The sequence below is a fragment of the Mustela putorius genome, unplaced genomic scaffold (assembly GCF_011764305.1).
Source record: "Mustela putorius furo isolate JIRA1106 unplaced genomic scaffold, ASM1176430v1.1 tig00537335_pilon_pilon_pilon, whole genome shotgun sequence".
Taxonomy (NCBI): domain Eukaryota; kingdom Metazoa; phylum Chordata; class Mammalia; order Carnivora; family Mustelidae; genus Mustela; species Mustela putorius.
Genome location: NW_025422457.1, coordinates 4,581,348 through 4,607,356, shown reverse-complemented (window position 1 = coordinate 4,607,356; position 26,009 = coordinate 4,581,348). Strand labels below are relative to the sequence as shown.

The following is a 26,009-nucleotide window of genomic DNA, read 5'->3' as shown; positions in this document are numbered from 1 at the left end:
CGCCAGGACCCCGGGATCATGACCTGAGCTGAAGGCAGACGCTTAACCGACTAAGCCACCCAGGCGCCCCTAACTGTTAAGGCCTTCTTACCAAGCAGACACTGTGATAGGCACCGGGCATACATTATTTCATTTAGGAAGAAGACTTTTCTCTTTCCTTTTAATTAGAGAAAATGGAAGCCCAAGGACATTAGGTCACTGGCCTGAGATCACAAAGTAAGAATGTGCTCTGCACATTACAGCAAATGGGAAAGCGTGAAGATCGTCTGCCTTTTATTACCTGTCTCCTTTATTATTAATAATCCCCTGTTACCACATATGGGATTGCTCTTCCACTTCTGGGGAAAAGAAACTCGTTACCTGTTTTCTACACTGCAGAATAAATGAGAGTTTCCTATCTTCTGTGTCAGTAAGAAGGAAAATACCACTCACCCCTCATGGCCTTCCAGGAAGATTCTGTAGTGGAATTCCAGTAACCCAAGGTTCTGACTCATAGTTTAACACACACACACACACACACACACAAACACACACACACAAGCACGCACGCACAAAACAAAGGATTTTCTTCCTAATTTTAATGTAAACACATGAACCAGTTTAATCAACTTCTCTGAAAGCCTCAGCACAGGCCAGTCTGCAAATCATGCTGCTTCAGTGTATGTAAATTCCGGAAGTATTTACACCAAAGGAAGGAAGAAATTCTCCTTAATGCAGCCCCTCCTTAGAACTCAGAGATAAGGGAGACATTTAAAAATAGCATAGGGCGCCTGGGTGGCTCGGTGGATTAAGCCTCTGCCTTCAGCTCCGGTCATGATCCCAGGGTGCTGGGATCGAGCCCCACATCGGGCTCTCTGCTCAGCAGGGAGCCTGCTTCTCCCCCCCCCCCCCCCCTGCCTCTCTCTGCCTACCTGTGATCTCTCTCTCTGTCAAATAAATAAATAAATAATAAAAAATAAATCTTAAAAATAGCATATCTCGGGGGGCACCCGGGTGGCTCAGTTGGTTGAGCATCTGCCTTCAGCTCAGGTCATGATCCCAGGGTCCTGGGATGGAGCCCGACATCAGGCTCCCCGCTCAGCAGGGAGTCTGCTTCTCCCTCTGCCTCTGCCTACCACTTCTCTTGTTCGTGCTCTCTCGGACATAAACAAACACAATCTTTAAAAAAAAAAGCATATATCGAATGGCTTAGATGAAAAGATGACTTGTTCTATTGTCAGATATCTGTTGTCTCTCAAAGGCAGATAAAATTAGGGTAGATAGGGGCTCCTGGGTGGTTCAAGTGGGTTAAAGCCTCTGCCTACGGCTCAGGTCATGATCTCAGGGTCCTGGGATCGAGCACCATATGGGGCTCTCTGCTCAGCGGGGAGCCTGCTTCCCCCCTTCTCTCTGCCTGCCTCTCTGCCTAATGTGATCTCTGTCTGTCAAATAAATAAATAAATAAAAATCTTTTTTTAAAAATTAGGGTAGATAAACGTGGACGTGGCCAGGTTGGGGTGGGGGTTGGTTGTCATTACGGCATAATGGGTCCCTAAGGGTGCAAAAATCAGTTTTAACATCCCACTGTCAGTGTAAATGGTAAGTGGATTTTAAAATGCTGCAGTTTTCTTTGAAAGTAAACAATTAAATCCCTGAGCTCATTCACCACTGGTAGAGTCCTAGCCACCTACAGCACCACCAGAGACACTGAGCCAGGGGAAAGTGACTACTTTGACCTCGGTTATTTTTGTCTCCATTTCCTGGGAAGAACCAGACGTAACACAACTTTTTCTGCTGATGACCTGGATTTATGGAACTACTATTGCATCGACGTAACACGTTTATTTTGGGGGCAGGCGTTGACCACCAGTCGCACTAGTGTATTGGCACCCTCAGAATTTGTTCTTATTTAGGTGCAACACCACAAAAGAGATTTTTAGCCTCGGGAAAACAGAGCCACTTTGAAGGTAAGGGGAGACAGCTTCAAAGCCACACAAAGGGCGTTTTATTGCCAAGACTGGTTCAGTTCCAGGATAGTCTAGAAAAATACTCATTCTTCTCCTTAACTTTTTAATCGTGCAATGCATAACCCATGGAAAATATACAATGTTATTTGTACAGTCTTAAGTCATAACAATGAAAGGGACACCCGTGTAATCACCACTCAGGTTAAGACACAGAACCCCTGGTTCCACTGTCTTCCACCCAGTGAGAAAGAACCACTCTTTTTAGTTTAACGCCTTTTCATTTCCTCGCATGTCTTTTTATCACACATTTATATTACCTACTGACTCGTTCTGCCTGTTTTCGAACTTTATGTAAGTGAAACTACACACAGGCAGGTGCTACTACTTCCTTCAGTGCACAATCTTACTTCCGTGACAGTCCACCATCTTCGTATGTACAGTCATAGGTTTTCCATTTTCACCGATATGTACAACTCCTGTCCTAAGAATACGCCTCAGTTTTTGGTCATCCATTATATTTCTAAAGGATGTTCGGTTTTGTTCAAGGATGTTCAAGAGCCTTAGGAGCTCATGGAAACAATCCTGCTATGGACTGGTCTACCATGCCCGTGCACGAGAATTTTCTAGGCTATACACCTGAGAGGGTAGTTGCTGGAGGACACGGTATGTCCAGAGGGGAGTTGCTGGAGGGCAAAGTATGTCCAGGCACGATTTTATTAGAAAATACAAATTGTTTTCCAAAGTTATTGTACGGTTTATGCTTCCACTGGGGTGAAGGGTTCCTATTGTTCAACATCCTGGTCAACCATTTGCGCTGTCAGACTTCTACTAAATTTTTGCCAATCTTGTGGTATAAAATGGTATTTCCCGAGACATGATTAGCTCTTCAAGTTTCCTCTGTAGTGAAATGGTTGTTCACATCTTCAGCCTCTTTTTCGATGAGCTCTCTGTTTTGTACTTACTGATTTATAGGGGAAGTTTACATATTCTGAAACCCAACTCTTGTTGCTTATATGCTAATATAATATATGCTAATATAATAAAACTAAATATATAGATATATTCCACCATTTCCTTTTACGCTCCCACAGTAAATTTTGATAAATGGAAGTTCTTAACTTTAATGCAGTCATATTAATGAATCACTTTTAAGTTCTAAATCTTTTCTGACTTACTCAAAATTCTCCTACCCCATGGTCATAATGATATTCTGCTTTATTTTCTTCTAACGAATCTGAAATGTCAGTGCTGTCATTTACTGGGGGTCTGTTTTGGGACTCCCCTGCTGTTCCATTTGACCAAACCACACTGTTTCAATTCACTGAAGCTTTACAATACATCCTGGTTACCTGGCAGGCAAAACTGAGCTCACTCTGAAGACATTAATAGCTTTAAAAACAACATAAGGAAAAATAGGAAGTAGAACTTACTTTGCTCTGGGTTGATGAACTAATCCTGGAATCTCTTTATTAGTTTTAAGTCTTACGTTTGAACTGGCACTTTTTTCCTGAAAAACATAAACACATATGTAAAAGACAAGGTGAGAATCAGCAATTAAGCAGCGGTATAAACTATCATCACAGAATGCTAGAGCTGTCTGAGACACTCCACAGCCGGTCACTTCCCAAGGACAAAATCCCTGCAAAGAGGTCACACTGTATGGTGAAACTGCCCAGCATTTTAACAGGGAACACTGACAGGAAAAAAGGGGTTAGCTTTACAACAGCTATAACTATTTTTAGAAAATTATGTGCAACTAATATTTGATGTTTAGGTATTTCTAGGAAAAAATAGTAAGAGAATCAAGGAACATAAGATTCTAGTCCCAAAGAGCAGCAGTACTGTAATTATAGACATTGTTTATGTGCTCAGGTTAACAGACTTTAGTGCATTTTTTTAAAAAGATTTTATTTATTTATTTGACAGACAGATCACAAGTAGGCAGAGAGGCAGGCAGAGAATGAAAGGGAAGCAGGCTCCCTTCTGAGCAGAAAACCCGATGCAGGGCTTGATCCTAGGACCCTGAGATCATGACCTGAGCGGAAGGCAGAGGCTTTAACCCACTGAGTCACCCAGGCGCCCCCTTTAGTGCATTTTGTTTTTTTAAGTCAACTGTGTTTAGGGAGACGTGACAGTTTGCACGAGGCCCTGACAGTGACAGAGACAGGAACATGATTAACATTAATTAATTGATTCCACCCATAACAAATACTGAGACTGAATTTAACTGAATTCATAACATCCAATACTAACTTATACTCAGGAAGCATTTCTTTGGCTTTTAATATGATCTGATTCCCAGTTTACCAGCCTCATGGGAAAGAAACACTTTCAAATTTTAAAATGCAAGTATATTGGGACGCTTGGGTGGCTCAGTCAGTTGTGTCTGCCTTTGGCTCAGATCATGATCTCAGGGTCCTTGGATCAAGCCCCGCATCGGGCTCTCTTCTCAGTGGGGGGTCTGTTCTCCCTCTGCCCCCCCACCTCTGCTGCTTGGCTCTCTCAAATAAATAAATAAAATCTTTAAAAATACTGCAAGCATATCAGTGGGTATACTCTCTCAATAACAGTGCTTCTCTATATTTATACAATATTATCTTTAAAAAATATTCAGGATGCTTTATAATTTGCTCTGAAAACAACCCCTGAAATGAAAGGACAGACTATTCTAAACCTATTTATAACAGGTGACTGTATCCACTCAAGGAACCTGACATGTAGCAATAATTAAAGACCCAGGCAAGGCAACGAATCAAGATTCCCGTGGGCCAACCCACTGCTCTCACACATGCAGAGTGATGGCACCTAAAACAGATGGTCCCCGAAAGACCTTTTTCAAGAGTTCTATTTCTCTCAGGACAGCAGAAGCCATTTAAATCAGTGAACCTCTGATGATTTACATGCCCTTAGGTGAGCTTATCTGTATAACGTCAGGACTCCAAAATACAGGGTAATTTTTTTGTTTGTGATCTTCCAGGAAAAGAAACAATCGTTATGGTTCTTCTGCGGTCTATCCTACCTTCTTTGCCTCACGCTAAACTGAAGAGTATTTTCAAACACTTTTAAAAGGCATAAAATGTGCATGGTTCCTTCTGCTGACACAGCCGGGGAACAACAGATGAACTACCTCGGCTTTCACAAAGCAGCTCCAGGAGGGCAAGACCCAGTCCCCTCTAGGGCCTGACAGTCATGGGAGTTACCTATCCTATACTGGTGGCACAAATGAACAAGGTCAACAGATGATGAGCTTCTTTTCATGAGAGATAAAAATAGCTTCAACTTAGTCTCTCTGAAGGACTGCGGAGGGAGGTTCCGAGTTAGTCATTTTTTTCTCCCCCTGAAACTTCCTGTCTGCTTGGATTCATCACCGAAAATGGACCCAGGACAGAGCCTTATACTTTTCCTCTATTCACAAAAATTCCCAAACGCTGAGCCTAAATGATACATTGTAATTTTGTAATTGATTGATTGATTGACACTGTAATCGTAAACATTGCTGAGATAGGAATGAGGCCTCTAATTTTACGACTGTAAACGATACACAATTGTATTCTGTTTACAGTCAATGTATTAAACGGTAATCTTCACAATTACATTGCCTCACCGCATCTTCCTTAAAAACACTTGTGTGTGGTTGCTAGGAAGAGAAGGAAACCCCAAACAACGGGGCTCAGTGGTTGGGGGGGGGTACTCGGGCCCAGGACAAGCCATCCCTCCGCGCATGCGCACAGGCGTGCACTGCCAGGGCTTGGGAGGACCAAAGATGCGGTAGAGGCACGGGGAGGGAATGTCAGCTTCAGATTTCCCAGCTACAAAAAAAGAAATAAGGAAGTATATATAATTACAGAGAGATTTCTATTGATTATGTATGTAGGATGTACTTGTTTTTACAAATTACCACTCGCCAAGATCACAATAACAGTTCAGTGATCACTTACTATATAAGTCAGGCCCTATTCTAAGTGATTTCCATATATGAACTCATTTTAATGTTCACAAATATTTACATACATTAGCTCATTCTTATGTCCACAATGTCTTTCTGAGATAGGTACCATTTTTATTCCCATTGTATAGAGGAGAAGGCTGAGGCTTTTACCTGCAACCACACAGGTGGTAAGTGATAGTGGCAGGATTTGGACCCAAGCATAACGGCCCCAGAAGCCATGATATAGCCACGAGGCCAGCAGTTCTCAAACACTATAGGATCAAGACCTCTTTACCATATTCTCTGAATTTTGACACATTTCTTTGTACAATATGAAAAAAAAAATCCCATTTGTTAAAATCACCATCAGTCTCATTAGGAAAATCTTGCCAGAAGCTGTCAAGCTCATGGTGGTACAAAATTTTCCAAAATTCTAATTTTGGTTTAATGTTTGAATTCTATGACTAGCAACACATCGTGCCATTTTTTTTTTCTTTGAAGTGACAGTTTCTCGTCATTTATTCTTAAGACAATGTTTGCCAAATACCCAAGTCTGAATATCCATAATTTGTCTGTAAGGAATTTTTTTCTAAAGTAGAGATGGTGTTCCATAAAAATAACCACTCCTTAAGCCTGCAACTCAGTCAACTGCACAGTTGAAATGACCATCTCACCTGGGTGTGCAGAAGAAATGCCATTTTATCACAGACTATTAAAAGGCTCTGTGCCCAAGGCACAGGACTTAATAAAATTAAATAAAATTGACTGCTTCATCAAGGACATTCTTAAGTGAAAATGGAATGTATGCTTCCACTGTAAGTGCAGGGGGGAGAGGGCAGGGGGAAGAGGTGAATACAACGACTATAAAGTTTGGTGTCATTGCCCTGATTTGTGCTGGGACACCAGCAGTTTCATCCCCCCGTTGTTTTTGCACCATCAGTGCAAATGTCAACATGGCAAAAAAGGCAAATTGCTTCTTAGTGCGGTCACGAAAATGAGCTTGAGGACATCCTAAGACTGTTTGTTGTAGGGACCCCAGGTTTGCAGCCATAGCTTGACTAGTGTTTCTTGCTTTCCTTTGCAGAGAAAAGAACTATTAATTATTTAATTTGCTATATGCTTTATTTAAAAAAATAAAAAATATATAAATAAATAAAAATAATAAAAAAACCACTTTATTGAGGTAAAATTTACATTCCATAAAATTCCATTATAAGTGTATGATGAAGTGATTTTAGTAAATTTATACAACTGTTTTTGAACAGTTTTTGAACAGTTCTATTATCCTAAAAAGTTTCCTTAATCCATTTACAGGTCTTCTCTCCTCTCTGTAAGCCCCAGGCAACCACAAATCTGCTTTCTGTTTCTACAAATTTGCCTTTTATAGATTCATAGAAAATGGAATCTTAGAACACAGAGCCTTTGGGGTCTGGTACTTTTCACTTAGCATAATATTTCTAAGGTTCATTGATATTGTAGCATCTTTCAGTATTTCACCTATTTTAGTTACTAAATAATATTCTAGTGTATTGGTATACTGTATTTTGTTCATACATTCACTACTTGGTGGATGTTTGGGTTGTTTCAAGTTAGGATATTATAATAATGGTGCCAGGAACACTCAGATATATGTAAGTCTTTGTGTGAACACATATTGTCATTTCTCTTGGGCAGGTTCCTAGAAGTGGAATTGCTAGATTATATGCTAAGTGTATATTTAACAATTTAAGATATCACCAACCTGTTTTCCAAAGTGGCTGCATCATTCTACATTTTCACTTGGGATGCGGGATGGTTCTCCACAACCCCGCCAACACTTGATAGTGTCTTTTCGATTATTGCCATTTGAGGGTGCCTCATGTAGACTTTATTTATTCTTTTTTTTTTTAAAAGATTTTATTTATTTACTTAACAGAGAGAAATCACAAGTAGGCAGAGAGGCAGGCAGAGAGAGAGAGAGGAGGAAGCAGGCTCCATGCGGGCTCGATCCCAGGACCCCGAGATCATGACCTGAGCCGAAGGCAGCGGCTTAACCACTGAGCCACACAGGCGCCCGACTTTATTTATTCTTAAAAATATGATTTATGGGGGGGCCTGAGTGGCTCAGTGGGTTAAAGCCTCTGCCTTCGGCTCGGGTCATGATCCCGGGGTCCTGGGATTGAGGGATCGAGCCCCATGTCAGGCTCTCTGCTTGGCGGGGAGCCTGCATCCTCCTCTCTCTCTCTCTCTGCCTGCCTCTCTGCCTACTTGGGATTTCTCTCTATCTGTCGAATAAATAAAATCTTTAAAAAATACATATATGATTTATGTGGGTTTGTTCTCTGTGTCCCTCAGAACACCCAACACCTTGCTACGTGGGAGCATTTACATGCTTACCAGTTAGCTCTACTTGCCTCAAGAAGTCAGTTTTTTATTTCCTTATAAACATCACTTAACTTCTTGTCTGGTTTGTTTGTTGGGGAAGGGGAGATTTACAGAGATCTGCTTAAAAAAAAAAAAAGGGCAAAGAAACAAGTAAACACACAAAGAAAACCAGAAGGACTGACAAGACAGGGCTAATGGGAGCCTTGTCCCAATAACAGCCTTGTCTGTTGGGAGAAGACCCAACAGAGAGCCAAGAGTCATGCCATGTCTGGGGTGCTCCAGAAATAGGAACAGAGAATCTGGTTGATGATGGAAGCGGTAACTAAGATATCATTTTCCTTGGCAGAAAAACTGATTTTATTGGTATTTGACACTTATAAACTACTACCTAAAATAAACTGGAACCAAGTGGGACTAAGACAAAGCCATTGGACAAGCCCCCAGGAAGCAGTTTGCAGAGCAGTGTTTTTCATGATCCATTCATTTTGGTATCAGAGTCCTCTGGGATGTTTGTTAAAATACAGATTCCCAGGACCTGACCAAGATTGTGTCTCTGGCATGGAGGCCTAGGAATCTGAATTTCATTTTATTTTAAGTAGGTTCCATACTCAGTGTGGAGCCCAACACAGGGCTTGAACGCATGACCCGAGATCCAGAACTGAGCTGAAATCAAGAGTCAGATGCTTAACTGACTGAGCTCCCCAGGTGTCCCAAGGAATCTGCATATAAAGTAAGAGTCCTAGAGCAGCACCCCCTTTAACCTGGTTTATACTTAGTTTTATCAGTTGAAAAAAAAGCATCTACTTCTCAAAAATATTTGGAAACTAAAGCCAGGTAGTGACAGGTTTATTTAAACAGCAAAAATCAAATAACTCCTTTGCTTGGAGTAATTCTCCCTCTTGATGAACAGAACACACTTGTCAGTGTCTAGAGTCGACTTACCATTCTCTTAGTTTCTCTGAGGATGGAGAAAATCAAACCAGCCATTATTTATGCTGCCGCTCCCCAGTCCCTGGGTGGCATCTCCCACAGGGAAAGTCAGGACCCCTAAGAGAAACTGATAGCTTCTTGAAGAAATCCCCCCAAACCTCCCCTCTTTAATTCTTTTTTTTTTTTTTTAAAGTGTGGAGCCCTAACTCACAACGCAAGATCAAAAGCGGCATGTGTCACCCACTGAGCTGGCCAGGCGCCCCACCACTCCTGAATTCGAAGGGAGCCGCATTGTGCCTTCAGGAAGACGACAGAAAGCCCCTCCCCATTGGCGAGGGATGGAACTTCTTCTCTCCCATCACTCCTTTGCCTGTGTCGTTCTACTGGGTCTGAGCAGATCTAGATAGCTGTAGCCCCGTGAGGCCCCCTGAGCTCTTTCTGGGCTGGAAACGTGGGGAGGAATCTCAGTCTCTTTTTCAGGGTCCAACAGGAGGAAGTTCAGTCTTATAAAGAAATCCCAGGGGCCGGATGGATGCAGGAAGCCGGAGGCCTAGAGAAAAGTAGTGGGGGTTGGCGGACTAGCCTCTGGGACTGCCAGTGAGGGAGCAGCGCAGAGAAAAGACACAAAAGCACTAAATATGAATTTGCAAAGGGTTCCCCCTACACCCCAACTTGGTGCGTGTGTGTGTGTGTGTGTGTGTGTGTGTAATCTTAACCAATGCATTTCAGAAAGTACATGAAAACTAGAAAGGTAAATAATTTAACTACAATTAGGAAATGGGGGTACACACATCTTTAAAATAGGAAGACATTGGCTATAAAATACACGAGCAGTCATTCCAACTTTGAGGGAGTAACCCATAGGATGCACTCTCTAAGAAAACAACCTCGAGGGGCGCCTGGGTGGCTCAGCTGGTTAAGCACCTGCCTTTGGCTCAGGTTGTGATCTCGGGGTCCAAGGATGAAGCCCCGCATCGGGCTCTCTGCTCAGCAGGGAGTCTGCTTCTCCCCTCCCTCTGCTGCTCTCCCTGCTCAGTCTCTCTCTCAAATAAATTAATAAAAATTAAAAAAAAAAACAACCCTCCACAACCTCATTTGATGTTTTATATGGCATTTCTCATGTGGCACTAGTGGGATAAGATACCACTTTCTTCAAATATAAAGGAATTTTAAGCTTCTGTCTTCGGAAGGATGGTGACATATTTATTCACTCTACCAGAATTTCTGGTTATTAACAAACAGCAAGGCCCAAGCTACCGGATGCAACTGTTGACTTGGATCAACCTATATCTTCATAATTTCATGAACTCAATACTTCCATTTATAAATTACCTATCCAGGGAAATTATCAGAATGATTAGTATTTTGTTAGAATTTAGTAGTAATGAACTTGGCATGGAAAGTATCAGCTTTATGGCAATTCTTTTTCTATAAATTAAAATATAGCCTCGTATCTCATTTTATATCAAGCAAATGTTAAGGTGGTGGGCAAATCAGTTCTAATGATCTAATATATTTTGTGCAGTTGTCCTTTGAGGTAAATTGTAAACATTTAAAATAATATTTAAAAAGTAAACAGAGTTGCAAGAAAGTGCTTGGAACAGATTTAGTTGTGTCCCAACAAATCTAAAACAGTCATTAAGTCACCATGCCAGCATGTCAGTAATTAAAAGTAACAAGCTCTCTATAATGTTGTCAAATTACATGGAGAATTTTAAGTCGAGGATGTTTTCCACAAGATGATGTATCTCTGAGTTTTTCCAAGAAGTATTATATACACACCCAGACAATGAACTAATCTCGAAGAACCATATTCAGATTTTGCCCGAGACGCTTTGTCACTTTGAACAGGGGACATCATACTATAGTAAAAAAAAAAAAAAAAATCCCAATTATCGGTGGCTCAATAAAATACAAGTTTATGTCTCGCACATGCTGTATGTCTTGCACAAGCTCAGCGGGGCTCTGCTCATCCTAACCCCTCACGGACTCAGGCTAATGGAGGCCCCGTGTTGGTATGTGCTGTCACAATCATCACAGCAGAGGAGGTGATGGTACAGCAGAGCAATAGTTAAGTGCTAGTGTTTATGGGCCAAAGCAAATCAGAGAACCACACATAAATTCAAGAGAATGGAGAACGTATAATCCTAGTATGTACTTAGAAAGAACAACATTGGAATATTTACGAATAGCCCTAATGACCATCACCATGCTCATTTTTTTAAAAAAAGTATGTTTTCTTGATCACAGAACTACTTAACTTTAATCCCAGAAATCTTTTTTTCTGAATAATCTGATGTACAACTGTGTCAAGTACCTTACTCGAACTAAAATATGTGTGATTTGCACAAATATGGAAGAATCTAAAATACTGAAAGTTTAGATTGGGCTAAAATTTGAGTTTAATCTTCAAGACAAAGCTGAAACCACGTGGTTAGCTGACTGTAGGGGAAAAGCGTTAGTGAATCAGGCTAAGTGCCAGGTGGACCCATGAAGAGGGAAACAGAGACAAAATCTGTGGTTTATACCCCAGAAAACTGCACCTATGTCCACACCTACACCCACTCTCGCACACTTCTTGAATTTTCCATTTCTCACTTCTCTCCAATCACCGAATAAAACAAAACACACAGACGTGCCAATCGTATTCACTACCATCCATAATAACAAGATCAAAGATTTTAGGAATTCAAGTATCAATAGATGGTGGTCCCTAAAAGACCACATTTAAGAGCTCTTGAGCACAAAATAAACATGCTTTGTCACAGATTTTTCTGGTGGGTAAAAATATAGTCAGAAAAATCAAAGTATATTTGATCAAAGCTAATAAAATATGAGAATGAAGAAAGGTATCACTCATTATGTCTTTAATATTTTAGCAAATAAAAAGTCACCATTTAGACAGAGTTGCTAAACGTTCCCTGTGATGAACAGAAACCTCAACGAGTTTATCTAAGTTGAAGAAACTGTCTGCGTCAAAGCTGAAAACGAAAAAGTTAAATGATCAGTTTTTCTTACAGGAACAACTGTTTTTCTCACACTCATTGTGCTGTAGAAGCCAGCCAAAAAATCAGGCTCCAGCCTTCCGGAACTCACTGGACACACCCACAACCCTTTTTAAATTCCAAATTCGCCAGTGCCCAGGAAATCTGCACCCTGAGTTTCCTCTGCTCCTGTAGCAAGTCAACACACACGTGGGGCTTAAAACCACACACATTTATTTTCTTATATACTTCCGGAGGCCAGAAGTCTGAAAACAATTGCAGGGCTGCCTCTGCAGCCTCTGGAGGTCTAGGACAGACTCCGTTTCCTTGCCCTTCTCGGCTTCTACACGGCACCTATGCTCGCGGGCTCATGGTCCATCTTCAAAGCAGTACTGTAGCATCTTGACTCCTCTCTGACCTCTGGTCTGTCCTTACGTTGTTTTTTTCTAACTCTGATTCTCCTACCTCCCTCCTGAAAGAATCCTTGGGATTCTATTGGGCCTGCGCAAATCAAGAAAATCTTTCCATGTCGAGATCCTTGATTTAATCACACCTGTAAAATCTCTTTTCCCAGGTAAGATGCCATATTTATAGGTTCCATGGTTTAGGATGTGGACATGTCTGGGGGCAGGTTTTTTTCTGGCCTACCACCGTGTCTGCCTGGCTTCATACCGAAGATTCAGAACTCTCCCACACACAAAACAGGTTCACCTCAAGGTACCCCCAAATCAGCCCACTAGAGCATCAACCCAAGTCTCAAGCATTAGCCAAGTCGTATTGGCTCAGAAGTCCCTAAACTTCATTACCTAAATAAATTAGATATGAATGAGGTTCTGGATCTAATCCATCCTAGGGCAGAACTGGTCTCCATCTGTGAACATGTGGAACTAGAAATCAAGGGACCTGCTCACAAAATACACTGGTGGGGCAGGCGTAAGAGGACAGTGGAGGCCTTCCTACTCAACCAGCGAGAAATGGAAGGAAAAAAAAAAAGAGTTACTTGTTCCAAGCAATTGCAAAATCCAACTGGGCAAACTCCATGAGCTTTCAAGGCCTGGGAATAATCCTCTGTGGGTTAAGACTCCGGTCTCTGGACCTGTGGCTCCAGACTTGTGTTCATTCTTCCTTTTTCTTAAAGGGCAGCAACATGTGTTTGCAGCTCACCTTTTTAATCAGCTTGTTTCCTGCCTGTACAAGTTTGGGGGCCTGACACCCATTTCTTCCATTTCACCCTCTCGCTGTCCCTCCCGGTTCACACTGGCAGTCTTTCTGCTGGTGTCACCTCCTCAAGAACGCCACGGGCCCCCGTTGATGTCATGGGGCTTCATTCGTTACCCAGGAGGCCCTTCCATAGAGATTTCCTAGATGCTCCCAGCTCTATTTCTGGCTTCTGCTGGGATGGTTGTGGGAATACACGCCTCATCTTACTCAGAGAGTCATCCGTGCGACTGAACAGTCTGACCTTTTAATTTTTTCCAGGGATTAGCATAAGATTGTTCAGCCACACCCTTGGCCTTCTTTCCAGAACACATGTTCCTGAGAGCGAATCTCCAGTTTTAGCATCTTTTGCAATCTGGACAGGCTAAGAATTTCCCAAATCAACAAGTCCTGGCTCCTTTTGATGAACAATTCTTCCTTCAATTTATCTCTTTGCTCCCTCATTTTACTATCAGCAGCAAGAAGAAACTATGTGGTGACTCCAACACTCTGCTAAGAAATCTTCTCAGCTAAATATTCAAGTTCATTGTTTACAAGTTCTGCTTTCCACATCCTTGTAGGACATGATCCACTTTGTGTTTGGCTATGACAAGTGTCACCTTTCCTCCAGGTTCTAACTAGAAACTCGCCAGTGGTGACTTTCACGTCCGTATTTCTACCAACACTGTGTTTGTGAAGTCTGACGTTCTCTTAGAGGTATGGGTTTTCTTCATTATGGTCTTCACTTTTTTTCCGAGACCTCACCAGCAGACTCTCCGATATCCATATTTCTACTGACTGTTCAAGGCAAGCTAGGCTTTTTCTACCGTGCTTCTCGGAATTCTTCTAGTCTCTGTCCACTTACTTCCCAGTTCCAAAGCCCCTCCACATTTACAGGTGTTCGTTAGAACACTATTATATATCAAGGTACCAAATCTATATTGGCTGCCTACTGCCACTTAACAAATTACCACAGACTTATAGATTTTTAGAAAGTTTCCTTGACTTTTCCAGCTTCTAGAAATTAACTACCCTTGGTGAAGTCTCCTTTTTTCCATTTTTCAAAGTCAGAGCTTAGCATCTCTCTTCTTTGAGCTCTGCTTCCATCCTTATATCTTTTATTTCCGATCTGTTCCTCCGACATTCCTCTTAGAAGGATCCTTGTGATGCTACTGGCCCCCCCTGGATAACTGCTCTATGTCAGGACCCTTAATGTAATCACATCTGCAAAGTCTCACGTAAGGTACCATATTGACAAGTTCCAGGAATTAGGATGTAGACATCTTGGGGGAGGGGTCATTCTTGCCTCTACCTTTTCTTAGTGAAGAACTCGGCATCTCATACCTGCAAAACTCAGTCTTATTAGCACACACCAGTCCCATGGCCCACAATGAAAAGGTACATAGGGAAAGAAACATGAATTGACAAGTACTTGCGGAAAACCATAGTAGAGAAACCTAATGGTCCATTCTTCACTAAATCAATGTTTAATGGTTCTTGTGCACCAGACTGTGCTGGAGAATTGGCGATATCATTCTCATCCACTAAAAAACCAGAGAGTGTGAACTGATGTTTGGAAACGGTAGACGTATGTGTGGTAGAAGTGCTTGAGTTGACACTCAACTCAGAGGAGGAGGTCAGGGAAGCTTCCTGGAGAGCGAACCAGGCAGGGATGGTTCTGGAAGGAGGAAGAATGTACCCCCTGACAGGGATAGGAGAGAACCTGACAAGTACTTGGAACCATATAGAGCCTGGGAGAGCCCGAGGGGCTGACATGGGGTGGGCAGGGGTGGAGCTCATGCTTGGACACTGGGTTTTCTTCGGAAACAAGGAGGAACTACTGAAGAAGTTTATGAACCTTCTGGCAAAATGTTTCAGAGATGGAAGCGGAGAGCCCATGGGGAAGCCGTGCCAATAAATCAGCAGAAAGTCTATGAAAGCAACCTAAGACCAGAGGGGCAGGGCATAGTGGATAACAAGGCGTTAGGCTCTGGAGTCACACGACCTCTCCGCTTTCTACTTGTGTGACCTTAAGTAGATTACGTAACCTGTGCGCTTCCGTTTCCTTAGCTGTGAAATGGGGACGTTAGTCATACGTCCTTCACTGGGCTACCTGTGGGGCGGGAAGAGCATCACAAACGATAGCTTGTGTTGAGAAGATGGTTACCCTGGAAATCAGGAGGAGGAAATGGATTTGAGAGTTGCCACAAAAATTCCCGAGTGACCACGGCGTGCTGAGCACCTGCTTTCCTTCGCGGGAGACAAGAAAAAGGCAAAGGAGATCCCCGCCTTCAGGGAGCAATTACAAATGTCAGAGGAAAAACCCCAATACTAAATATAGCACCGATGTATCATTTAAATACAAGTATCTGTAAATAAAATAAATATATATAAACATAGCGCTTATATATATACTTAGAGAAGTAAAAGCACTGATGAAATCTGAGGTCATCTGATGTACCGGGCTGGAAGAGAACAAGGTTAAGTCAAGGACAACAGCCAGGTTTTCGGCTGAGCTGACAAAAGGAAATGGTAGTGGAAAAATGGAGAATAAAGGAACTTTGGGGTTGCTTATTAAAAGGCTGAAATACAGATTTCAAAAACAAAGGAAAGGTGACACAGCTATTAAGCAGAAACGGGGCTGGGCAGAGGTGCAGTTCTTGAAGGGAACGGAATGGAAGCTTCAGGGCCTATACCCAGATGGCCTGAATAGTCAGAAGAAATTAGAGAAAACGCAGGGGCACCTGGGTGGCTCAGTGGGTTCGGCTCAGGTCATGATCCCAGGATCCTGGGATTGAGCCCCACATCGGGCTCTCTGCTCAGCAGGGGGCCTGCTTCCCCTACCCCCTTCTCTATCTGCTTCTCTGCCTATTTGTGATCTCTGTCTGTCCAATAAATAAATAAAACCTTAAAAAAAGAAAAAAGAAAAAAGAGAAAATGTAGTCTTTCTGAATGGATACATTAGAATGCAACTCCTTTTGAGACCATAGCCTTTACTTACCACATAGCCTCTTCATGTGACCCAACCAGCATTCGTGGAGAAGCTGACTGGTGAGGGCTCTGCTGATGGAGAGACCACCTGTCCTCTCTGAAGGCCTGGGACATAAGCGTTTACCTCACAGGAGCGGATCTGAGGCCAGGCCTGAGTGGATCCAGGTGGACAAGGAACAGTCCCTCACTCCTTCGCTAATCACCCTGATTTCACTTTTTCCAAGACCCTGTGGCAAGGCCAGAGTCAATCTTTACAACCCTGTGGCTCAACAGGCAAGAAAGTCTTCCCTGTTGGGGCCATTTTCAAGGAGCTCAGGGAAACAGTGATTAGCTTGCCTTTCGTCCAGTGCCGACTTGGCAGGAGACCACATCTTTTATTCTGCCTGTGAGCTCTCTGCATGGAAAAAAGTTTTTTCTTTTATATTACTGGACATATTTACAAAACAAACACATTCTCTGTTGCATGGATTTCTCTTTTTAAAAGGTGTGTTTAAAAAGATCCTTTTACGTTTTCACACATGGGCGTTCTAAGTTTTGACTGGTGGAAAAGAACAGATTTCTTTTATCTCTGATTATTTCTCCATCACTTCTAGGATTAGTCCGGGCTAATTCTAAATTTAGGTCCCTCCCCATACATTTTCTTCTATACCCTTCTGCCACCTCTCCCACCAGAAGTCGGTTTAAATGAAGGAAGTCGATGTTTTAACAGTGCCCTCAGGCTTTCTAGCTAATACAAGTGTCAATCCTGTTACGGCAGGATTATTTCACAATGCCGAGTCAGTCACTAGATTTCTATACACAGTCTTGACAGTCAATAATCACATGTGGCCTTGTTCCATTATTGATGTAACTTTTAGCCCAAGGCTAGGAAAAGACTGGTTCGTTCTAACTAGCATTTGGGTTGAAAAAACTCTTTAAAATAAAATATGGTACTTAGGCAATCTAAGGTAAGCACTATTTTCCCCCCACTTCCCCCGCCCCCACTCCTTCGGGGGAAATGGGCTGCTAGAAATATCTTTATTCTAAACTTTGCAAACAGAATCATCCAGAAATGTTGTAAAGGGTTGTGTTTAACCAGGAGTGTCTTTATTTGCTTATCTCCTCCGTCTTTTTAGAAGCTTTCTAGAAAAGCCCCCATACTCATCTTTTTCCACGTCTGCCTTCACAGCTGGTGTGCCCTTCCATAAGACTTCGGAGCTGACCCTTACTGGGCCTGGGCCCCACTTGGGCAGCCTGACAATCAAGCAGGGAAGAAAAGCTAAGAGCCAGTGATCTATGTTCTCTGCCACCGTCATGTCTCATCTCTTTGAGGTTCTTTAAGGAGACTTTCCAGTGAGGGGCTTATGAGCGGTACGACAAGCTTCAGTTTCGTGAGTCTGCCTTCCGTCAAGCGCTTTCGCAATGCCTGATCCCATTTTCTCCATTCTTCTCACTCGAGATCCTACCAGGCAAACCCGTCTTCACAGACAGCTTGCTTGTTCCCTTCTACTTTGCCTCTCACCTGAAGTGACAGTCTTTCCCTACCTGAGTCAAAGGCTGGGGGCTGGGGGGAGGGTAGAGCTGGCATGGAGAGAAGACCATGGTAGACCCCATGTCTAAGAGCTCTGATGAACCACACGGTCCTAAACACGGGACGATCCCCGTTCCTCCAAAGACAAGATCCTCAGAGACGTGTCCTGGCAAGCTTAAATATATCATCCATCCTTCCGGAATGCAGTCGAAACCTTCAGGCGACGGACTTACAATAAATATTAGTTCAGCTACACAAATATTTAAAACCACATATTGTGTACAAAATTAGAAGACTTTAGGAAAATTACTTTTCCCACATTCACGTCTCGTCAACTTAAACGTCCCGAGTGCACCCGGCCACAGTGTTCTCACCAGCAGTCCCCCACTTTTTGAGTTTCTCATGTTCTCAAGGCTTATTATCTTTACTTCCGGCTTGAGGACATACAACGCCTGTTGAATTTCCGTAGGCAGCTGTCTTGGGTGTTGATTCCAAGCCACCAATACCCAGGTTAGGAGTGGGGATCTCCGTGTTCTTCAGCACTTTCTGCATTACTCTTTCAGCGTTAACTGTTAAAAAGGCTGTTCTGATGACGCACAGAAATATTACTAAATTAGAATGGGATTTTTTTTTTCTCATTTAGGAACAGACACGAATGCTGTCAGCAGGCCCGTCTTGGGAAGCCCTTCAAGTGCTCACTGACGAAAACCGGCGTTTTAGACTAACGTTTCCCTCAAACTTTGTGTTCAAAGGAACAAGAAGGTGCCATCCCACGTGATTCATACAGAAGGTGCAGCCACTATTCTCAGGAACTTAAAAAAAAAAATCCTGCTTGCATTCTGGAAAATACCACAGCACAGTGAAAACTTCCCATGTGAATACAACAGAAAGGGTACCTTTACCACTGTCCAAGGTTTCCTGATAAAACTCAATAGAAATATTAGAGGCTTCACCCCATCTCTCAAGGGGAATTTTGGAATGAAATCTCACCAATGTTGAGGGCCCCATCTGTCGTCCAACGGTCATTGGGTAGGAAACATTCTGAGGGCAGTGAAACAATGCAGAACAACTTGTACGTATGCTGAGGTGCTTGCCCAAGTCCCTATTGTCTCCCAGAGTCATTGTTCCAGAAGATAAACTCCTCAAGTACACATCTAACTGTGTTTAATCTGTTTCTTATACGATGCCATTAGGTATGTACGTAACTGATGCCCTGTGATTATCTGACAATAGAGAAACATAGCTTTTGATTCTTTATCACTGTGGGTTCTTATAATTGCAAAACCAGTAACAAGTCAACATAATGGCTATCACTGAACACCCCTGGCAGGTGCCAGACCATACCAGGGCCTGCGGGCATTCATTACATTAGTACAGACCAATGGCCACGCACGGGCCCTGCCGTGTGGTAAGAGCCCAACAGATGTCAGCGATTGCTGTTATTGTTATAATTCGAACTTTTTATTATTTGAGCCTCACAACAACAGCATGAGGCAAGCATTCACAGATGAGAACATTAAGGAAACCATTAAGGGTATGGAGGGTCTGAGACATCTTCTGAGTTGCCCAAGGTCGGAGAGTTATTGGCCAAAGGGGGTTAGGAACCATGCACTGGCATCTCATCTCTTTCAATAAATATTGTGCATTCTTTTTGTTTTGATTTGTTTTGTTTTAGAGAGAGTGGGAGAGAGAAAGCATGTAGGGGGGTTGGGGGGAGGGCAGAGGGAGAGGGACAAGCAGGCCCCCCTCTGAGCAGGGAGCCTGATGCTGGGCTTGATTTCTGGACCCTGGAATCATGACCTGAGCTGAAGGCAGAGGCTTAACCCACTGAGCCACCCAGGTGCCCCAATATTGTTCATTATTAAAAAACCCAAATCTGTATAAATTAAAGAGGGTGAGAGTAAGAGCAGTCCACATAATTTTTATCACTTGCTTTGTGTTTCAACAACAGAAGATGAGACGAGAAGCCTGGAAGAAACCCAGTTTCAAAGCCGCACGGCCATTAGTGAAAAACAGCATCTCAGTGAAAAACAAAGCAACTCAAGGCCAGGCGAGCTGTGTGACTAGCTGATGGCGCCTTGAGTGAACAACAGGGAGCAGAGGCACCAGGTATGACTGATAAGGGCAGCCAGCAGTGAGGACCCCTCCCAAAGGCTTCAAATTACATTTTTAAAAACTGAGGTAGAGGGGAGCCTGGATGGCTCAGTCGGTTAAGCCGGGGTTCTGGGATCGAGTCCTGCATCTGGGTCTCTGCTCAGCAGAGTCTGCTTCTCCCTTTGCTTCTGTCTACTGCTCCCCCTGCTTGTGCTCTCTCTCTCTGTCAAATAAATAAAATCTTTTAAAAAAATTGAGGTAGAATTGACATAACATTAAATTAGTTTTCAGGGGTACAACACAATGATTCAACATTTGTATATATTGCAAAATGATCGCCACAGTAAGTCTAGTTAACATTTAACACCATATGTAGCTGCAAAAAAATTTTTTTCTTGTGATGAGAACTGCTGTTGAGTCTACTCTCCTACCAAGTTTCAAATAGGTAATATAGTATTATTAACTACAGGCACCATGCTGTACTTTACATCCCCATAACTTATTCATCGTGTAACTGGAAGTTTGGACCTCTGGACCCCCTTCACCCAGGTTGTGTGCCTTCCACCCTCCTGCCTCTGGCAACCACTACAATTTAATTGTACGTGTACGGTGTACGTCCGACATCGGCCAGTCGGACGTACAGTGGTACGCTGGAGCCAGCCCTGACTAGAAGAGCCAGTTGTTAAATATGCAGGAATTCTGTTAGCCAGAGGCTGGTAGTTTCAAATCAGTCCTTGTGGGAGTAATTGCAAGGTGGAAATTGACAAACAGTATCAATCAAACCTTTTCTCCACCTGCCCCCGAGAGCTGGTGTCTCTCTCTATAAAATCATAAACAATTTGGTTTTAAATTTGTTTGTCATCTCTACCTGGTCCTTGTTCTAGGCTTGGGACAGGTGTTCATGACAAAAGTCAGGGGACCTTACATAATTGACAGCCTTTTCCTTAAATAAATACCCTTTATATGGGGTCAAGAGGAAACTACAGTCCAGTGGAATGCTTTAAATGGATGAGGCTGACCTGTCATCGTGATGCTTTTAAAAAAACTGGGTTAAGGGAGCTGAAATTCCTGACTTCCATCGGCTCAGCTCCTAGGACAAACAGCTACGTCATGTCCTCTCCACAGCATGGTGACTTCTTCCTGAGTGGATGACACGGGATCCTTCTCCATCCCTAGCTCACTGTTTTGTCGCCCCGGTCCCAGTCGCCAAAAAAGCTTCACCTGGCCATGACTAGCTTCTACCACAATTATGTCTTGCAGGAAGTTCTATATTTCTCCTCCAAATCAGGCAGGTGTCTCTTTAGGGATTTTCTTTGAAAGGACACTGTAACCTGGAAATGAATGAGAGTTGTTTTTGGTTTAACCTTCCACAGAAGAGGGAAGTCCAGCTTCCAACAAAATGTGGGGCAAGAAGAGATTTGAGCTAATCTGTATACCACAGGACTTTCAACCCCGCTCTGCAAAATTCTCACGCTTCCATTTAATGACGGCTGCAAAGGGAGATGAGAGACAAGGGCAAGAGACAGTGCTGCTTTCTTGTCCAAATTAATGAACACCACCTGGTCCCCTGCTCCTTTACCATCCGAATAGCTCCAAAGCCATCCAGAGACTAAAACCTGAGGAGTTGCAGAAGCAACTCAAAGTGGCATGGTACAGTTTGTCAGCCTGGTGGAGAAAGGCGTTCCCCCACCCCAAAAAGCCACCATGATGACTGACATCCTCAGCCTCCTGTGTGGAACCAGCTTCCCCCTCACTGTTCTTGCTCTGGTGCCTCAGCTTATCTGTATATCCACCTCTCTCTGTCTTCTTACCACAGGGTTTTTTTGTTTTGTTTTGTTTGGTTTGGTTTTTTTAAAGATTTTATTTATTTATTTGACAGAGATCACAAGTAGGCAGAGAGGCAGGCAGAGAGAGAGGAGGAAGCAGGCTCCCTGCTGAGCAGAGAGCCCGATGTGGGGCTTGATCCCAGGACCTTGGGATCACGACCTGAGCCAAAGGCAGACCTGAGCCACCCAGGTGCCCCACCACAGCTCCTTTTAAAGGCTTCGGCCTCCTGGAACGGAAGCCCCTTAGAGACAGCGATAGTGTCTGATCTGCGATTGTAGGTGGTATGTGACAGTGGGAGGCACTTGGTAGAAGGCTGAAGAAGAGAAACGATTGACTGTCTGTCCTCTTTCACTGGACGGTTACACTCTTTGGCAACATTAATCCCACTCGGAGTACGATGCTGGGCAGGTGGTTCTGAGGAATGAACTTGGGAGGGTGATGGCACCAAAGGGAAGAAGGAAGGGAGCTTCTATTGTAGCCGTCACTGAAATCACCCGTGGGCCCCACGGGAGAAAAGAACAAGGGATCACATCTGTCCAAGCGCATGGCACCATCACTTTTAAAAATTACAAGAAACTCAGGATTTAAAAAAAAAAAAAAATGGTTTGAACTTATTTCAAAGAAAGAGAAAGAGCTTAACATATGTTATTTCACTCTAAAAACCTTTGAAATATATTCACCATAAACCCTCTGGGTAGTAACAGTAATATGTAACATCTGTTCCTCTCTTAACTGTAGTACTGATCATGTCAGCTTAGACCTTCTACGGAACCTATAGGAGTCAGCTTCATGGAGATAGAAAGTTGGTTCACCGCCAGTGGCTGGGGGTAGAGAAGGGTGGAGAATGGGGAGTTCGTGTTTCATGGGTACAGAGAGATGAGGAAAGTCCCAGAGATGGAGGACGGTGACGTTTGCACAAAAACGTGAACGTATTTAACGCCACTGAACTGTCCACTTAAAAATGGTTCAAGTAGTAAATTTCACGTTACATCCACTTCACCCAATGTTAAAAAATGCACAGCACAAGGGAGAAGGAGTTCTCACCTCTAGCCGCCCCCAGGCTTCTTTCAAAAGATTTTCTTGACGCTTCATCAGGTCTATTTTATGTTCTTGCCTTATTTTTATATACTTCAAAATTGACATTAAACAAAAAAGATTTATGTATAAAAACCCATTACAGTAGTCACTTATTAGTCTACAGAGTCTGGCAATCTCCGAAGACAATTGTCGTGTCACACGATCCACTGAGCGAAGGGATCTGGAGGGCTGGTGGCCGTGGCAAACACAACACCTCCCATTCGGGTTTAGATGGGCAGGGATCTGAACAATGTAATGTCACACACGTAGAAGCTTTTAAATGGGGACTCTGAGAACTCAGAGCAAACGACCTTTGTGAGAGGAATACAGGGCTCGGTTCCTTGAGGACTCCAATGCCGATCCACGTTACAGGGAAAAAAGTAACTTCCCAGTGGGTGGCAATGAAGCCAGACTAAAACCAAAAGCAACCAAGGGACCTCAAAAGAGTATAAGGCTCTCACTGGGGAAGTACCGAGTGGAGTTCAAAAAAAGAGATGCACGGTGAGATCTAGGGAACTGGTTCTCTGGAGATGGTCGGATCCTCAATACCCAGACTCTGTCACTGACTGTCTGTAAATTTTACACATAAATCCTTGAAGCCTCGGTTAGCTTCTCTGCAAAATGGGAATAAAACAATGTGTCTCATAAAGCACTAGAATCCCATGAAGTGAGGTTTAAGAAGATAACGCAAGCATCTGGAACATGGTGGATATTCAAATAATGCTTAGATATTATTTATCTTCACGATGTATTACCCATTACTAATAATAAGAATGTATGTACATACACTTCTGAAAAGTAACCAGGTTGGCCTCAGAGACCTGTCCTGATGTCCTGGGCTGTATGAGAACAAGGAAGGCACCTTTAGAGATGGTGGTCTAGTCTAAAAACAAACAAACAAACAAAGGTCTAATCTATCCCCTCTCTTTTACATCAGTAGTGACTAGAGCCTTGAGAGATCAAGGACTTGGCTCAAGGCCATACCGTTAGAGACAGATGTTAAAACCTGTAATATGCCCCACTGTATATGCCGCACAGTGATCCACCCTCGGGAGACCTTGGTCGGGGGGGCCCCCGCAATCCGTCCCAGCTCGGCATGGAACACGCGACCGCTGGTGGAAGCTCCGCGCACACAGGCTGGGCATGGGACCGTGGGATTCAGGGATGTGATGGGCTTTTCAGTTACAGAAAGTCCAAGGGCAGTGTACTTGGGTCTATTTACTTGGGCTGGAGAAGGTGCATCTCATCACGTCTTGGAGAGTCTAAGCGTCCTTGCCGGCATCCTGGGGAGCCGGGTGGGGAAAGACAACCAGGGATCTCAGCACTCGGAATGCAGACTTTCACTTTGGTGTGTCCCTGCCCTTAACAGTGCCTGGCGCTAAGGAACGAAAGCGCAGACCTGGGTTTCAACGAATCCTCCTGTTTTTAGGTCCACTTTCACGTCCGTGTCCAGAGGTATCTAGGCTGAGCATTTCCCGAGACTTTTCTGCATTCTACAGTATAAATGGCTTTCTCGGGTTTGCTAAGTCCGTTCCCACTCTCAGCTTTCCACCTTACAGAATGTCGATACTATCTTCTGTTAGTCATAGAGGATTACTATTATTTTGTGGGGTCCTTTCACTGTTGTTTTATTGGCATTTTAGAAGGAAATAAAGAGTGGGGCGCTTGGGTGGCTCAGTCGGTTAAGTGACTGCCTTCGGCTCGGGTCATGATCCCGGAGTCCTGGGATCAAGTCCTGCGTCCGGCTCCCAGTTCCATGGGGAGTCTGCTTCTCCCTCTGACCTCCCCTCTCATGCTCTCTCACTCTGTCTCTCTCAAATAAATAAATAAAATCTTAAAAAAAAAAAAAGAAGGAAACGAAGAGTAACAGCTATGTTCTACCCCCCCCCCCCGTTCCACCTAATCTTTTCTTTTTTTTTTTTTAAAGTAGGCTCCATGGCCAACACGGGGTTTGAACTCATGATCTGAGATTAAGAGCTGCCTGCTCTACCAACTAAGCCAGCCAGGGGCCCCCACCTTGTCTAACCTGGGCATTTCGCATACACTATATGCACCTGCTATTCCATCTGCATTTAGTGGTGGGTGAGGAAACCAAGTTTCAGCAACTTGCCCAAAGTGTCCCCGACAGTTTGGACTCAGGTCTTTCTGCTATTAGAATCCAAGCTGTAGGTCACGACCACATCCAAGCATCCACGGTGAAATAACCGCTGCGGACCGTCACTGACCATTACTCATGTGCTAGACCTCTCAAGTGCCTTCCTCTATGCTCACTGCAAGGTTCTGTGAGACAGGCGTCTATTACCATTTGCCCATTTCGTGGAGGAAGAAACAAAGTTACAGACTGGTTTAGGAGCCCACCCAGGATCACAACGCCCAGAACAGAGTCTGGCTCCAGGGGCTGTGTTCTTAACATTCACCAAAGAGTTAGATATGCTACACCTACTTTGTGGACTGCCATGATCTACTTTAGGAACCTCCCCCAGCTCTGCCTTTTTCTCTTTCCTAGATGACTTACTCCAAAAACAACAAACAAACCCCAAATCTCCTTAAATCAGCCAACCAAAGCAAAGACAATGAATAGAAGACGGCCAGATTTAAAATAAAATCATTCTGAAAATCTTTGCACAAGAAATTATTCTACTAGATCATGTCCTCCTCTGTTGATAGCTACTTTCAGACATTCGACTCAGGAATAATGTGAAGAATGCGCCGATATAACTAGACATATTTAAGAACATACTTTTTAGAGAAGAAATGACAAAAAGAATTTGCTTCCTAGTCTTATAGCCTAAAATTATATTTGCTAGGGGGTGCTATTGAACAATTTTAGGGTTTTTTTTTTTTTTTTTTTTTTGGTCCACTAAATATTCTTAGATTTGCATGGGATAGTACTCTGGGCTAGGGTGAGCTTATAATTTTTAATTAAAGTCTCTTTAACTTTGGTTTGCTGTCAACTAGCACAATATTTTACTGCAGAAGAGATTTTAAAGTAAGTCATATTCATTACACGTACTGTTAGTCCTCATTCACGCGGAAGCATCAATCACCCATTATTTTCTTTTCCACATGTCCGAGAACTCAATTAAAAGATAATGAAATGTAGGTGTTTAACCCAAAAGAAGGTGTTAGTGTCTCTGGAGCCATATCGATGGTGTAAAGAC

General features: G+C 43.2%; 1 protein-coding gene across 1 annotated transcript in view; it reads right to left on the bottom strand.

Annotated features, from left to right (window-relative positions):
• CUNH1orf21 (chromosome unknown C1orf21 homolog) overlaps positions 1-26,009 on the bottom strand; it is a 221,919-nt gene that overhangs the window by 26,260 nt on the left and 169,650 nt on the right. The window contains exon 4 of the mRNA XM_004767950.3: positions 3,377-3,453. Within this exon, the coding sequence (XP_004768007.1) occupies positions 3,377-3,453 (77 nt within the window). The remainder of the gene's footprint in view (positions 1-3,376; positions 3,454-26,009) is intronic.